Raw genomic sequence first — 14,505 nt, 5'->3', positions numbered from 1 at the left:
TTAGGCTAAAAAACCCTCCAGCCTAGGGTTGGGTCTACTTTACATGTTACTCATCTGAAATTTAGGAAAATAGAATAAAGTCAAATAGCCCACAATAGAATCCCCTAGCATATTGTTCTTTATGGGTTCCTATCCTCTGAATTAAATACTTAAACATGGCCACTTGTTACTTAATCTGCTTGAATGAATATGGCAATTTACATGTTCAGTAGTGAGTCATGTATGAATAACAGGAGGTTTTGTGCTGTTCCATACATAATTTGCATTCAGTGATTTTTTTTCCCCATCAATTAGTAATCATAAAATGGAACTTTCTTATTAACCTAAACTTAGAAAAACTGTACTGTGTTTTGATGACTCTGTCAGCTTTTAAATTCTGACTGATTTTTTAAAGTGCTTGATGCAACTGTTAAATATGCTGTGCTTCTTTAAACTTCTTTAATGATTATTAAATAATCAAATTAATTACTTCAAAGTGTAAAGTCCATCGTGTAGCAAAAGGAAAAATAGAGGATAGCCAGTAGTAATTGTATCTTTCCTATACTATTTCCTGTGCCTTTTCCCTATAGTGGGCTTCTACTAGCAAGTTTTGTGTCAGTCATTCATCAAAGGAAAACAGTGTTTTTTCCTTAGCCAGCTACTAAAAAAGAATGTACATATAAAAGTCATTAAAGGAATAAAAAGAAAAGGAAATGATTACTGTTGATAAAAAGACAGGATAGTTGTTATCTTTAGAAGGAGCTAGATTGCTAGAGTGGTTCCATGGATGCTTTTTAACTGTTAAACCATACATACATGTTTTAGGAAGTTTCTCAGTATATCTCATTTATAATAAAAGTGAGGAAAAAGAAAGTTCTTAATTTTAACTACTTATATACTACTTTTTTAATGAAAACAACTTAAATTGTAAAGTTGCATTAAGATACAGGAGTAAGGGGAGTTATTATTATATCATTACACTGTTTTGAAGTTTTTAATTCAAAAAACTTAGAGGTTCTCTTAAAAGTTAATGACTAGCAGGTATAACCTCAAAAAACAAAAACATTTAAACTGTTTAAACTAAAAATTACAATTCAGTTTTTTATTTTAGCAGTATGTCTTAGATAATTGATGTAGAGCAGACTTCTCTTGTTTGCCATTTATTTTATGAAGCTATTTAATAAGACAAATCTTTTAATAATGTGCACATTATTTACTAGAAAGGCAAGTTGAAGCTAAATTTTTATGTATTTATGATGTGGAAAAGAAAATAGTGCTTGTCAAAATTGAGTATCCCTGTCTGGAAATATAACCTACTAGTTACACAGACTCTGAGCCAGATTGCTTGGGTTCTAATCTTTGCTCCACAAATTACTTGAAACTTCATGTAAATTAATTTCCTCATCAGTAAAATGCAGAAAATAATAGTACCTACTTTAGTTGGTTGTTGTGAGGACTAAATGAGTTATTGTATACAAAGCACTTTGCAGCGTGTAACATACAGTAAGTAGTATATGCATGATGGCTATTATTGTTATATAGCTTGAGCAAACAAGAAAAGCAGAAAATTTTATTTTTTAAGCACTTCCCTAGTAGTAATATATTTGACATATTGTTACAAATAATTGTCTGTTTTTTGTTGCAGTGTTTGGGAAATGGGAAGTAATGACAGCTGGCACCTGAACTAAGTACTTTCATAGGCAACACCATTCCAGAACTTCAGGATGAATGGGGATATGCCCCATGTCCCCATCACTACTCTTGCGGGGATTGCTAGTCTCACAGACCGTAAGTTTGGTTATTTTATCTAATTTATGTTCTACTCTGACATTGATTTTTAAAGAGGCTATAACATTAATTATTTGCAGCGTCATAAATAACAAAATGTGTAAAGATTTTAGATTTTGAATGACACACAACATTATTTTCTTTGGTTTATTGGCATAAATGTGAAAGTAATAGAATTAGTGTAGTCAACTAATAATAGATAAGACCTTAATTTCTGTTTCATGCTAAGGACCCATTAAGAAATGGTAGTGTGTGTTTGTTTAAAGGTCTTATATGATAAAGGGATAAATGCAAAAGTAAGGATCAAAGAAGATGAAACAAAGCATTAAGAAAAATCAAAACCAAAGAAGCATGGGTTTGCATATAGGAACTATTACAGACTTTTAAAAAAGCGTTTATGGAAATGGTAAGTGAAACTGCCCTTCAAAGAAGAAAATTTGATAGCCCAACATAATCTGATTTCTTAGTGACATTTATTTTGGATGTCATGTTTCATAATCTTTTGGAGTTTGTCATAGATGTCAAGAGCCTATTTTACCCTGAACACTTAAGTTTAAGAACATCTTCATTCTCTTGAGATTTAATTAGTGTAGCATAATATTTTAGGGACTCGTTCTTTTGGTAGGCAACTCTAATTCTTAGTCCCTGGGTAATGGTGCAAAAAGCTCCTCACAATGTTAGTCTTTATCCTACCTGAATAAAGGGAAAAAGATATGAGAGGGGAGGGTAGACCATGAGGAGAAGACATACTTTTCTTTGTATAGCAAGCATTATGCAAGATATGGGGCTTCATAAAAGGAGCTATAAGAAAATAACTTCAAGAAATGTTTTCATCTGTTTTCCCCAAAATACTATTTTTTTCTGTTATTAATTTCCAGCTAGTTTAAGCGGGGGTAAAATAGATAACAGCCTACAGCTTTGCAGCAGGGCTAGTTTATAAAATCTGACATAACAAGAAAGTAGCCAGTAGGGTTAGAATAACTCAGGTAAGATAGCTTTTGAAACAGTCTTTAGTTTTGGTTATCACTTTGTTATAGGTAAGGCATAAATTCATATAATATGTAGGAGTACAGAATCAAATATACTACCAGGAATTTCTTTGCTAGGGGGCGGTGTCTGCCCATTATCTCAGCTGTACCTCATTTTAAAAATTTGCCCAATAAGCCCTACTTATTAAGTAATAATTTGTTTCCAGTGTTTTTATTAATAGAAACCCTGTTATTACCCATTGTGGCTGAGTGGCATGATAGTTATAGTATATAGGTGATTAGAAATTAAACCAAAAACAAAGACACTGTAGTTAACTTTCTTAACTATTAGTTTACACAAATGAACAAATTTCATTTATATGAAGATATTAAATAACTGAATTTAAACTACTGTAAAACATTTATGCCCTTTTGTTTGCTGTCAGAATAAAATGAAGAGAGACTATTTAGTAATTTATAACTTAAAGCAAAATTCCTTAGATATTTTTCTTCAGAATCCTATTCTGTGGACATTGTTCTGCTACCAAAGTGAACTCTTTATTTTTGTATTTATTTAAGCTTTTAAAAACACACATTACTTGTCTATCTGGTGAAGAGTCAGATATTGTTACTTGGTTTATTTATTTGATTCTGATAAATCTTATAACAGAAATAATAGTCTCAATTCTTGGAAATTACTTAGTTTTTAACCCTACTTTTTTTACTCACTTATTAAATTAATAAAGATTTAAGACATGAAAAGTTAGCACAGAGTTTTATTCTTAGACAGTAGTATAATCTATTATGGTCCAAGGGACGTTTGGGGAGTTTTAATAGAGTTGTTTGGGGTTTGTTGGGGGAGAGACGGAATGCCTTTTAATAAATTTGTCACATTTATAACTTATTTTTAATCCCCAAATACATTTAAACACTAAAGAGATTTCTTTCTGTCACTCAGTTTCTAATAATATGATTTTATTCCCGATAGTCCTGAACCAGCTGCCTCTTCCATCCCCTTTACCTGCTACAACTACAAAGAGCCTTCTCTTTAATGCACGAATAGCAGAAGAGGTGAACTGCCTTTTGGCCTGTAGGGATGATAATTTGGTTTCACAGCTTGTCCATAGCCTCAACCAGGTATCAACAGATCACATGTAAGTACAATCTGAAATAAAATGAAAAGTTTTGGTCTCACTAAGAGAATCAGTATTCCTGGTTTTACTTTTATTTCAAAAAAATTTTAATACATAGTTTATTTTAAATTATTTGAATATCCAAGTGAGAATATAGCCTTACTGTGATGAGATATTAAGGAGATTTAAATAGGCCATAGTTATTTTGAGACAGTAGTTCTGACCATGTGATTCTATGAGGATCTTTTCGATTCTTATAATAATCTTGGAATTCATCAAGACGGATGTGTGCAGAGGTCTAATGTTGCTCACGAAGTTAGCTCCCTTTTTCCTGGAATTGCTGGAGTAGTTAGAATTCCCAGGCACTAGGGACTTTAATGCTGGCTTTATTTGGAGTAGGCTTATATGCTTTTCATGTAAAGTATAACAAGAACTCAAAGATTAACTTCAAGGCTACTACAGAATTTGGGACTAATTTTTTTCCAGGATTTATCATACAGTCTGAACATAGGTGTGTATTTTCACACAATAGACTTTTAAAATAATATGCACTTAAATTACATAGCTTATTTACAGAACTTTTGCACGAGTATACTTTTTAAAATTTACTTTTTACTACAAAAGCAGTATATACTTGTAATATCTCAACACAAAAATGTAAAAAAGTTCACAACCCACTACTCAGCGGTACTCATGTGTCCTTCCATTCTTTTACTGTTGTTTAACTTAAAGTTCATTATTTAGGGGAATGAGGATAAAGCACATTATAATGGAGAGGTCTCTGCCATTAGCTGTAGCACATACTTTAGGGCCATTTTTAAAGCTGATGAATTTAGGTGAAATACTAAATGTGAATTTTCTGATGGAGAAACTGAGAAATGATTGGTTATGTCACTCCAGAAATTCAACAGTGTCTAAATATTATATCACTTCTTATACATGTACATCCTTAATCAAAAGTTTTCACCACATATTTAAAGAGATAAGGGAAATAGCACATGTATAGTTATGATTTATTATATGGAGAGCTGCTTTAAGATTGCCCCCAGAAATTAATTTTATCAGTGGATACCATCTTTATGAATCTTAATAGATTTAATGAGTGGAACAGTGACGTGTAGAATATAAGATTTAAAATACTGCCTATATTTAATTTTTTATCATTTACCTTCCATACTTGTGAACTTAATTTGCTACTTCCTAATTGCAGCTATTCTTAACCACTTGCTTAGGTTTTTTCCCCTGATGGCTTTATTTGAGAAGAGAATAAAGAGGGGAAAAGTATGTAACCTTGGATCTTGTCTTAACCAATGTGCCAACATTATTTCATTCAGAGGACATGCTCAAAAAGACAGATCCACTCACATTCAGATGTAAGGGAGAAAATATATTCCAAGCCCAAATATCAACTTCTGTGCATAATTATCACTTCTACCCTTCCATTATTTTGAATAGTTTAGAATAAGGGCTTACCTGGTGGTGCAGTGGTTGAGAGTCCGCCTGTGGATGCAGGAGACATGGGTTCGTGCCCTGGTCCGGGAAGATCCCACGAGCGGCTGGGCCCGTGAGCCATGGCTGCTGACCCTGCGCGTCCGGAGCCTGTGCTCCACAGCGGGAGAGGCCACAACAGTGAGAGGCCCGCATACTGCAAAAAAAAAAAAAAAAGACATGATAGAATAGACACTATTTTCTCCTTTGAAACTAATATGAACATTCTTAAATAAACTTAAAATTCCATAAAATAATGTTTGGGGTTCTTTTTTTTTTTTTTCTGTTTAAAATAAAATGGGGGGGGAAAGAAGTCCGTAGAAGAACCCCCCTCTCATTTTTTTGATAATTCTATTTCTTCTAGGACTAGCGTCTTCAAAAATCCACGAAACTGTTAGACATGCTTGTGTAATTTATTTTTATACCATAAGTCTTCTTGATTTTCTGCCTCAGCATTTTCTGAATTTCACTGGTGAATTCTTAATCATCCATCACTGTTTTAATGTTTTGTATTTATTTTTTCAATGCCAGAGAGTTGAAAGATAACCTTGGCAGTGATGATCCAGAAGGCGACATACCAGTCTTGTTGCAGGCCATCCTGGCGAGGAGTCCTAACGTTTTCAGGGAGAAAAGTATGCAGAACAGATATGTACAAAGTGGTGAGGTTTTTAATAATTGAATTTCATAGTATATATATTTTTAATGTGTCCCATATTAGAACTTGTTTCACATGTAATTAAAGTCAGGTGTGTCCTTTAACAAGCTAGCTTGTCATCTGTTAATGCCGTGTTGATACCTTGAATGAAGCCAAGAACGAAAAGGAAACTAAACGGATGTTAACATTCTTGCAGTTTAATATGTAACTAAATTCCTTGGGAATTAGGCAAAGCTTAATATGTGGTTTGCTAGATATTTCAGACTTTATTAGTTCATTCAATGAAAGAGCTTTAGGAATTTTTTTTATTTAAAAAAATCATAGAATAGATATGAAAGGAGTCTTCATTAATCAAATAATAAATAAAAATACCTGCAGAGCTTCTCAACATGTAGTACATGTATAAATAATTATACCAGGTATTAGTTTTAGAATCGATGGTGACTATATTCATGGTTATGTAGTAATTGGTTTAACACTTCTGTTGCCTTAGCAATAGAAAAAGGTTTATAATAAGTATTACTATTAAGGAAAATTCTATTTATAGTAAGCATTAGAAAACCCATAAAAATGTGATGTCCAACACAGATATGATTTTTATGTAGTCAAGAAGAACCTTTAAGTTAGGAGCATTGTTCTGGTCTGAAGCTTACTGAATCAGGCAAGCCCAAGTACTTGCTTCCCTCTCAAGATTAAAACAGTCAGAAGGGAATAGTTTAGAGAACCCAGGAAGGTCTAGTTTATTTAATTGGTTACTTGTATTCAAGAATATTGCCACATTTATTGACAGTACCTCCATGAAGCTTGCCATTCCATTTCTTAGTTTTATTTTTTAATAGTATTACTTTGTTGATTCTTTATATTTGTGTGTAAGTTGTGTTTTTAAAGCAATTGCATAGTTACTATCCATTTCCCAAAGTGAATCCAGGGAAATTTCCTTTCAGGGAATCAAAGGTAGGTATGCAGGGCAAGACTGTATCTTCATCAGAACTAATAAGCTAGATGGCAGTAGTAGGAGACAGATAGGAATGGTGAAAGGAAAGCTAGAATTACACATACTCTGGAAGAGTGTTGGAATGAAAGAAAATATGGAGAGATTGTTGATTGGAAGAAAGGCTATAGGCATACCTCGTTTTATTGCACCTCGCTTTATTGCGCTTCTCAGATATTGCCTGTTTTACAAATTGAATGTGTGGCAACCGCACATTGAACAAGTCTGTCAGTGCCATTTTTCCAGCAGCATTTTACTTTGTGTCTCTGTCACATTTTGTTAATTATCACAATATTTGAAACATTTTTATTATTATTGTATGTGTTCTGGTGATCTCTGATTGGTGATTTTTGAAGTTACTATTGTAATTGTTTGAGGGCACTAGGAATCGCGCCCATGTAAGACAGTGTAATCAATAAATGTATGTTTTAGCAGGACTGGCAGTTCCCCTCTCCTTGGGCCTCCCTATTTTCTGAGACACAACAATATTGAAATGAGGCCAGTTAATAACTCTACAATGGCCTCTTAAGTGTTCAAGTGAAAAGAACAGTCACATGTCTTTCACTTTAATCAAAAGCTAGAAATGCAGGCTTCCTTGATGGCGCAGTGGTTGAGAGTCCGCCTGCCGATGCAGGGGACACGGGTTCATGCCCTGGTCCGGGAAGATCCCATATGCTGCGGAGCGGCTAGGCCCGTGAGCCATGGCCGCTGAGCCTGCACGTCCGGAGCCTGTGCTCCGCAACGGAAGAGGCCACAGCAGTGAGAGGCCCACGTACCGCAAAAAAAAAAAAAAAAAAAAAAAAAAAAAAGCTAGAAATGCTTAAGCTTAGTGAGGAAGCCATGTCAAAAGCCAGGATAGGCCAAAAGCTAGGCTTCTTGTCCCATATAGCCACCTAGCAAAGGAAAAGTTCTTGAAGGAAATGAAAAGTGCTATACCCCAGTGAACACTTGAATGTTAAGAAAGCTAAATAACCTTATTGCTGAGATGGAGAAAGTTTTAATGGTCTGGGTAGAGGATCAAACCAGTCAGAGCATTCCCTTAAGCCAAAGCCTAATCCAGAGCAAGGCCCTAACTCTCTTCAATTCTCCGAAGGCTGAGAGAGGTGAGAAAGCTGCACAAGAAAAATTTGAAGCTAGCAGAGATTGGTTTATGAGATTTAAGGAAAGAAGCCATCTCCATAACATAAAAGTACAAGGCAAAGCTGCAAGTGCTGATGTAGAAACTGCAGCAAGTTATCCAGAAGATCTAACTAAAATAAAAAATGAAGGTGGCTGTGCTAAACAAAAGATATTCAGTGTAGACAAAACAGTCTTGTATTGGAAGAAGATGCCACCTAGGACTTTCATGGCTGGAGAGGAGAGTCAATGCCTGGCTTCAAAGCTTCGAAGGACAGGCTGGCTCTCTTCCTAGGAACTAATACAGGTGGTGAATTTAGGTTGAAACCAGTGCTCATTGACCATTCTGAAACTCCTAGGGCCTTTAAGAGTTATGCAAAATCAACTCTGCCTGTGCTCTATAAATGGAATAACAAACCTGGATGACAAACATGTTTGTTTATAACATGGTTTATTGAATACTTTAAGCCCACTGTTGAGATCTGCTTCTCAGAAAAAGATTCCTTTCAAAATATTACTGCTCATTGACAGCACATCTGGTCATCCAGGAGCTCTGACGGAGATGTACAACAAAACTAATGTTGTTTTCATGCCTGCTAGCACAACATCCATCCTGCAGCCCATGGATCAAGGAGTCATCTCAGCATTCGAGTCTTATTAATTTAAGAAATACATTTCATGAGACTCTAACTTCCATAGATAGTAACTCCTCTGATGGATCTGGACAAAGCAAATTGAAAACTTTCTGAAATGTTTCACCATTCTAGATGCCATTAAGAACATTCATGATTCATGGGAATAGGTCAAAATATCAACATTCACAAAAGTTGGAAGAAGTTGATTCCAGTTCTCATGGATGACTTGTGAGGGGTACAAGACTCCAGTGGAGGAAGTAACTGCAGATGTGGTAGAAATAGCAAGAGAGCTAGAATTAGAAGTAAAGCCTGAAGATGTGACTTAATTGCTGAAATCTCATGATTAAAGTTTAATGGATGAGGAGTTGCTTCTTGTGGATGAGCAAAGAAAGTGGTTTCTTGAAGTGGAATCTACTTGTGGCTGAGATGCTATGAAGATTGTTAAAATGGCAACAAAGGATTTAGAATATTACATAAGCTTTAGTTGACAAAGTAGCAGCAGAGTTTGCGAGAGTTGACTCCCAATTTTGAAAGAAGTTTTACTGTGAGTAAAATGGTGTCAAATGGCATTGCGTCCCACAGAGATGTCCTTCATGAAAGGAAAGAGTCAGTCAATGCAGCAAACTTCATTGTTGTGTTATTTTAAGAAAGTGCCAGAGCCACCTCAACCTTCAGCAACCACCATTCTGATCAGTCATCAGCCACCAACATTGAGCAAGACCCTCCACCAGGAAAAAGATTACAACCTCACTGAGGGCTCAAACAATGGTTAGCATTTTTAGCAATAAAGTATTTTTAAATTAAGGTATGTACATTGTTTTTTTAGACATAATGCTATTGTACATTTAATGGACTACAGTATAGTGTAAACATAACTTTTATATGCACTGGGAAACCACAGGAAATTCATGTAACTCCTTTTATTGCGATATTTGTTTTATTGCGGTGGTCTGGAACCGTATCTGCAATATCTCCGAGGTATGCCTGTAATAGGAAATAGGGTAAGGGCATTGAGTATAGGATGACGTAAATAAATGTAAGATTGAATAAAGGAAGTCTTCCGAGGCTATTTATACTACATTTTTATAACTTATATCTCTAATAAGAAACTTTGAATATTCACCTTTCAGTCACATATTTTGTGGTTTTTACTATATATGCTTATTTTTTAGTCTGAAACATTGTTTCATTTCTCCATATCCTACTTTGTAAAAACAAACTAGCATTTAAAAACTGATTCATTGCATGTTGTGATTTTTTTTTTTCTAAGCATTTTCCATTTGGCTTTAAAATTTTAAAAGGTGATTTTTGGTTGTTAAATATAAATGTGAGTCACACATTTGGAAAATATTTAATAATGTGCAAATCACTTCGTTCATAGTTCTTTGGATCTCTGAGAGAATCAGAAAGGACTACTAGTATTTCATTTGCCCCTTTTATTTATAAAGCCACTGCCTCCAAACTAGTAATTCCAGCTTGTCACAGTGATGACTGTTAATTCAGGAGAAAATACTTTTTAATTCCCATCTCAAGGGAGTCTTGCCCCCTTTCTCTCAAAAAAAAAAAAAATTCAGCAACAGTAGTTATAGTAATTAAATTATTAAGCCATGGAATATATGATTTAGTACTGAATTTGAGTTGGAAGAGAAAATTCATAAATTGAAATTTAGACTACATAGAAAATACGCTATTAGTGTTAGACTTTGAGGTGCTCTCATCTCATTCAGCCACTGTGGTAGAGCTAGAATCCTTTCTGTAGTTCCTGGCAAATGAACATGTAACTTCTGTTTGAATGTTTCTGGTGAAAGGCACTTTTCATAGCAGCAGCAGGAAATGAAATTTGGGGAAATAATGTGATACTTGAAACTCCCAGAAAGATTGGCTATACATACCATAAGAAAGGTCAGAGTTAATCATAGATTTTTATCTTTGATTTTAGAGTGTCCGAATAGCTGAATTTTTCTGCATCTCCTATATAACAAAATGCCACTTATGCAACAGTTGAAGGAACAATGTCTAACTTGAAAAGAAATGTGAGAATCTGAAAGCTCTTTTCACACTTTCATTCATTAAACAAATATTCACTTAATCCTATTTTATGGCAAGAATTACTGTGGAAGAAAGAATAGGAGCATTCTGTTGTTTGTTAACAGACTTTCAGATGGTAATTTCAGTACTTCAGACTTTGGGCCCCTAAGTAAAGTACTTTTTAAAACTTAGGTCCGGGGCTTCCCTGGTGACGCAGTGGTTGAGAGTCCACCTGCCAATGCAGGGGACACGGGTTCCTGCCCCAGTCCGGGAAGATCCCACATGCCGCGGAGCGGCTGGGCCCGTGAGCCATGGCCGCTGAGCCCGCGCGTCCGGAGCCTGATGCTCCGCGACGGGAGAGGCCACAACAGTGAGAGGCCCGCGTACCGCAAAAAAAAAAAAAAACTTACGTCCGAATCACAATGAAATAGAGTTGTAAAATTAAGCTCCTAAGGTGGGAGATGTATGTAATAAAGTATTCCATGTAATAGAAAAACCATCCAAAAGCCTGTTGTAGACAGAAGTGTGTAGTATTTGGAAAGAGGTTAGATAGAGCAACTTCTGAAAGTTCTTTTCAATTCTAAGGCTAAATGATAGGACAATAAGTAAGCAAGTAAATTTAAAAACAAAAAATTATATCTCTGTCTCTGTCCCTGGATTAGTTATATGCTAAAAGGATGTTTTGTTGAAATTGGTTGTACTTGAAATTTATAGTTTCTATATTTTGCTCTACAAACTTAACATGTTGGTCAAAAAGAAAAGAACAAAGAACTTTTGAATGTTTGTGAAAGAATGATTGATTTAAATCACTTGAAGAATGCTTTACCATTGGAAGAAAATAACATGTTTTACCATTTTTGTATGTTGTGTAGGAATGATGATGTCTCAGTATAAACTTTCTCAGAATTCCATGCACAGTAGTCCTGCATCTTCCAATTATCAACAAACCACTATCTCACATAGCCCCTCCAGGTAATGTATATATCATTTTATTAAGTACTGTTTTCTGTAGTAAATATGCTTGGGAATATATAGTGTATACATACATTTAGGTAATGGTGAATTACGTGTAGTTAAAAAGTTTAGATGCTTAGCCTTAAATAGTAACCCACATGAATATTTGCCTTAAAATGTTATATGTGGAAATACTCTAATATACTAATTTAAATAAATAGTAACTTAATTTCATACAAACAAAAGAATGTGTTAAAATAACCAGCGTGTTTGAGATAAATAAGAAAATTCATTGAGTAGAATTTAGGGAGCATGTAAAATAAATGAATTACTCCAGTTTTTACAAACTGCTTAATATAACTCTTAGAATACGAATTGTGAATGATTTTTGTATGTTATTTATTTTTCAGAATTTTTCTGTGTACATATATTTTATACAAATTAGAGTTTGGAGAATTTTATGACAGTGAAATATCAAGGAATATCATATTTATTTCATTTCCTGATATTGTTTATTTGGATTTTGGGTTTTAGCCGGTTTGTGCCACCACAGACAAGCTCTGGGAACAGATTTATGCCACAACAAAACAGCCCAGTGCCTAGTCCATATGCCCCACAAAGCCCTGCAGGATACATGCCATATTCCCATCCTTCAAGTTATACAACACATCCACAAATGCAGCAAGGTAAGAAAGTTGCTTGTTTATTTAAAGGGAATGCCTCTAGTTCCCAGCAAATTCATTTTTTTCTTTTTATAAATTTTAAAACACAAATACTAAACTGTATACTTTTTTGTCAATGAACATTTCTTTTAAGCTGTGGCTTATATTATTAAAAATATGTTACATTTATTACTTGGGAAGTCATCTGGGAGATAAAAAGATCAGTATAATTTGACTCTTTGGATTACCTTATTATATTATACAACTGAGTATATCTGGTTATGAAATTAGGAACTGCTTTATTTAATTGGGCTTCTTACAGTAGCACTAAGTCAAAGAAGAATTACGTTTTAATTAGTAAAGTATATGTTGTGTGAAAATTTTAATATCAAGTAGATACAGTACTGGTAGAGGAAAATTAATCTTGGATTCAAAATTTTCTGGGATTAGATTATTAGTTCTCATTTGAAGTCAGTTGTTGATAATATGATGTCTTTAAGATCATACTGTGTTGGGCTCTATGTCATGGCTATTAAATAATGTATTTACTAGTATATTGTACTTTTTAAAAGAAATTTTGAAAAGTACAAAAGATAATATAACAGATATCTGTGTTTTTATCCCTCATAATTAACAGCAGATTTTTAACATTTGCAGTCAGTCATTAGTACCTGTTTGTATTCTTGGTTTTTTATTAATGCATGGATCAAAACATGCTTCATTTATAAACTTTCATCTTACAAACTTTTAACTTAGTGTCATCTATTAAAACAGCCAATTTCTGGTTTTCCAAAGCTAGATAATGAAATGGTAGGTTGAGCCTATTTTATACAGTAAGTCAAGGAAAAACTTGGAGACCAAGCACACCTTTGGAATAGAAACCTCCAAAGTTATAGAATTTAGTGTGAGTACTGAACAGAAGTATGCGTGTATATGGGCTCTTGATACTTGTGAAATATTACTCTGGTATGCCAAAGTTATGTGAAACATTTTTTTTTTTTTTTTTTAATTTATTTATTTATTTTTGGCTGCGTTGGCTGCGTTGGGTCTTTGTTGCTGTGTGCAGGCTTTCTCTAGTTGCGACGAGCGGGGGCTACTCTTCGTTGCGGTGCATGGGCTTCTCTCTGCGGTGGCTTCTCTTGTTGTTGAGCACGGGCTCTAGGACTGCAGACTTCAGTAGTGTGGCACATGGGCTCTAGAGCGCAGGCTCAGTAGTTGTGGCACACGGGCTTAGTTGCTCCGCAGCACGTGGGATCTTCCTGGACCAGGGCTCGAACCCGTGTCCCCTGCATTGGCAGGCGGATTCTTAACCGCTGAGCCACCAGGGAAGCCCTATGTGAAACATTTTAAATGTAATTAATAAGAGGGAAAATATTGAAAGGACACATTTGCTTCATATGGAAATATCCACATAAATATGTGTAGGAAAAAACCATAAATTTTTACTCTAAACACTGTTGTTGTTCTATAACAAGATAAGCCCAGCTTTTTCAAAAGAATACATTGAAATCACAAAATCAAAAGAAAAATGTAGTTTGAGGGCCTATTCAATAATGAGTCATTTCTTAGAAATTCTCAGATACTTGAGAGACCAAAAATAATACAAGGGATTAGCCCCACACAGATACCAAAATTATTATAAATAAGAAAATTTAATGTGGTAAGGAACAAATAGATTGGTAAATGGGACAGAAATGGGTCCAGAAATAAGGCAGATGTCTGTGGGAATATAGAGTTTGTGAAAGGTAATATTTAAAAAACACTTTATAAAAAAAACAAAAAACACACTTTATATTATAAAAATTTTAACCATGCAGAAAAGTTGAAAGAATAGCATAGTGAAACATTTCACCAACAGGCATTCTGCCTCTCTGTCCTTAAATACATCTGCTAGGAAGTCAGTTCTCCTTTATAAACACCAAGTGTAATAATTTACCCCTAAAAAAATTAAGGACATTTCTGTAGTATCATCTGATGCCATCTACATTGTTTTCACCAGTTGACCTCAAATATGTCTTTTATAACCTTTTTTTCCCCACATATGATCTAATCTAGTTTCTCACACATTGCATTTGCTTTTTACATCTCTTTTGACTCTTTTAATCTAA

The 14,505-nt window shown here is 34.5% G+C and overlaps 1 protein-coding gene across 4 annotated transcripts in view; it reads left to right on the top strand.

Annotated features, from left to right (window-relative positions):
• Positions 1-14,505, top strand: part of NIPBL (NIPBL cohesin loading factor) — a 197,335-nt gene that overhangs the window by 79,279 nt on the left and 103,551 nt on the right. For all 4 annotated transcript variants that reach the window (XM_032625187.1, XM_032625189.1, XM_032625188.1 and 1 more), the window contains 5 exons: positions 1,625-1,767; positions 3,724-3,889; positions 5,888-6,015; positions 11,654-11,753; positions 12,270-12,421. In XM_032625187.1, coding sequence (XP_032481078.1) covers positions 1,704-1,767; positions 3,724-3,889; positions 5,888-6,015; positions 11,654-11,753; positions 12,270-12,421 — 610 coding nt within the window. In that variant the 5' untranslated portion in view covers positions 1,625-1,703. The remainder of the gene's footprint in view (positions 1-1,624; positions 1,768-3,723; positions 3,890-5,887; positions 6,016-11,653; positions 11,754-12,269; positions 12,422-14,505) is intronic.

This window comes from Phocoena sinus, chromosome 3 (assembly GCF_008692025.1).
Source record: "Phocoena sinus isolate mPhoSin1 chromosome 3, mPhoSin1.pri, whole genome shotgun sequence".
Classification (NCBI taxonomy): Eukaryota; Metazoa; Chordata; class Mammalia; order Artiodactyla; family Phocoenidae; genus Phocoena; species Phocoena sinus.
Note: the sequence above shows the minus strand (reverse complement) of the source record. Positions and strands in the feature narration are given on the sequence as shown.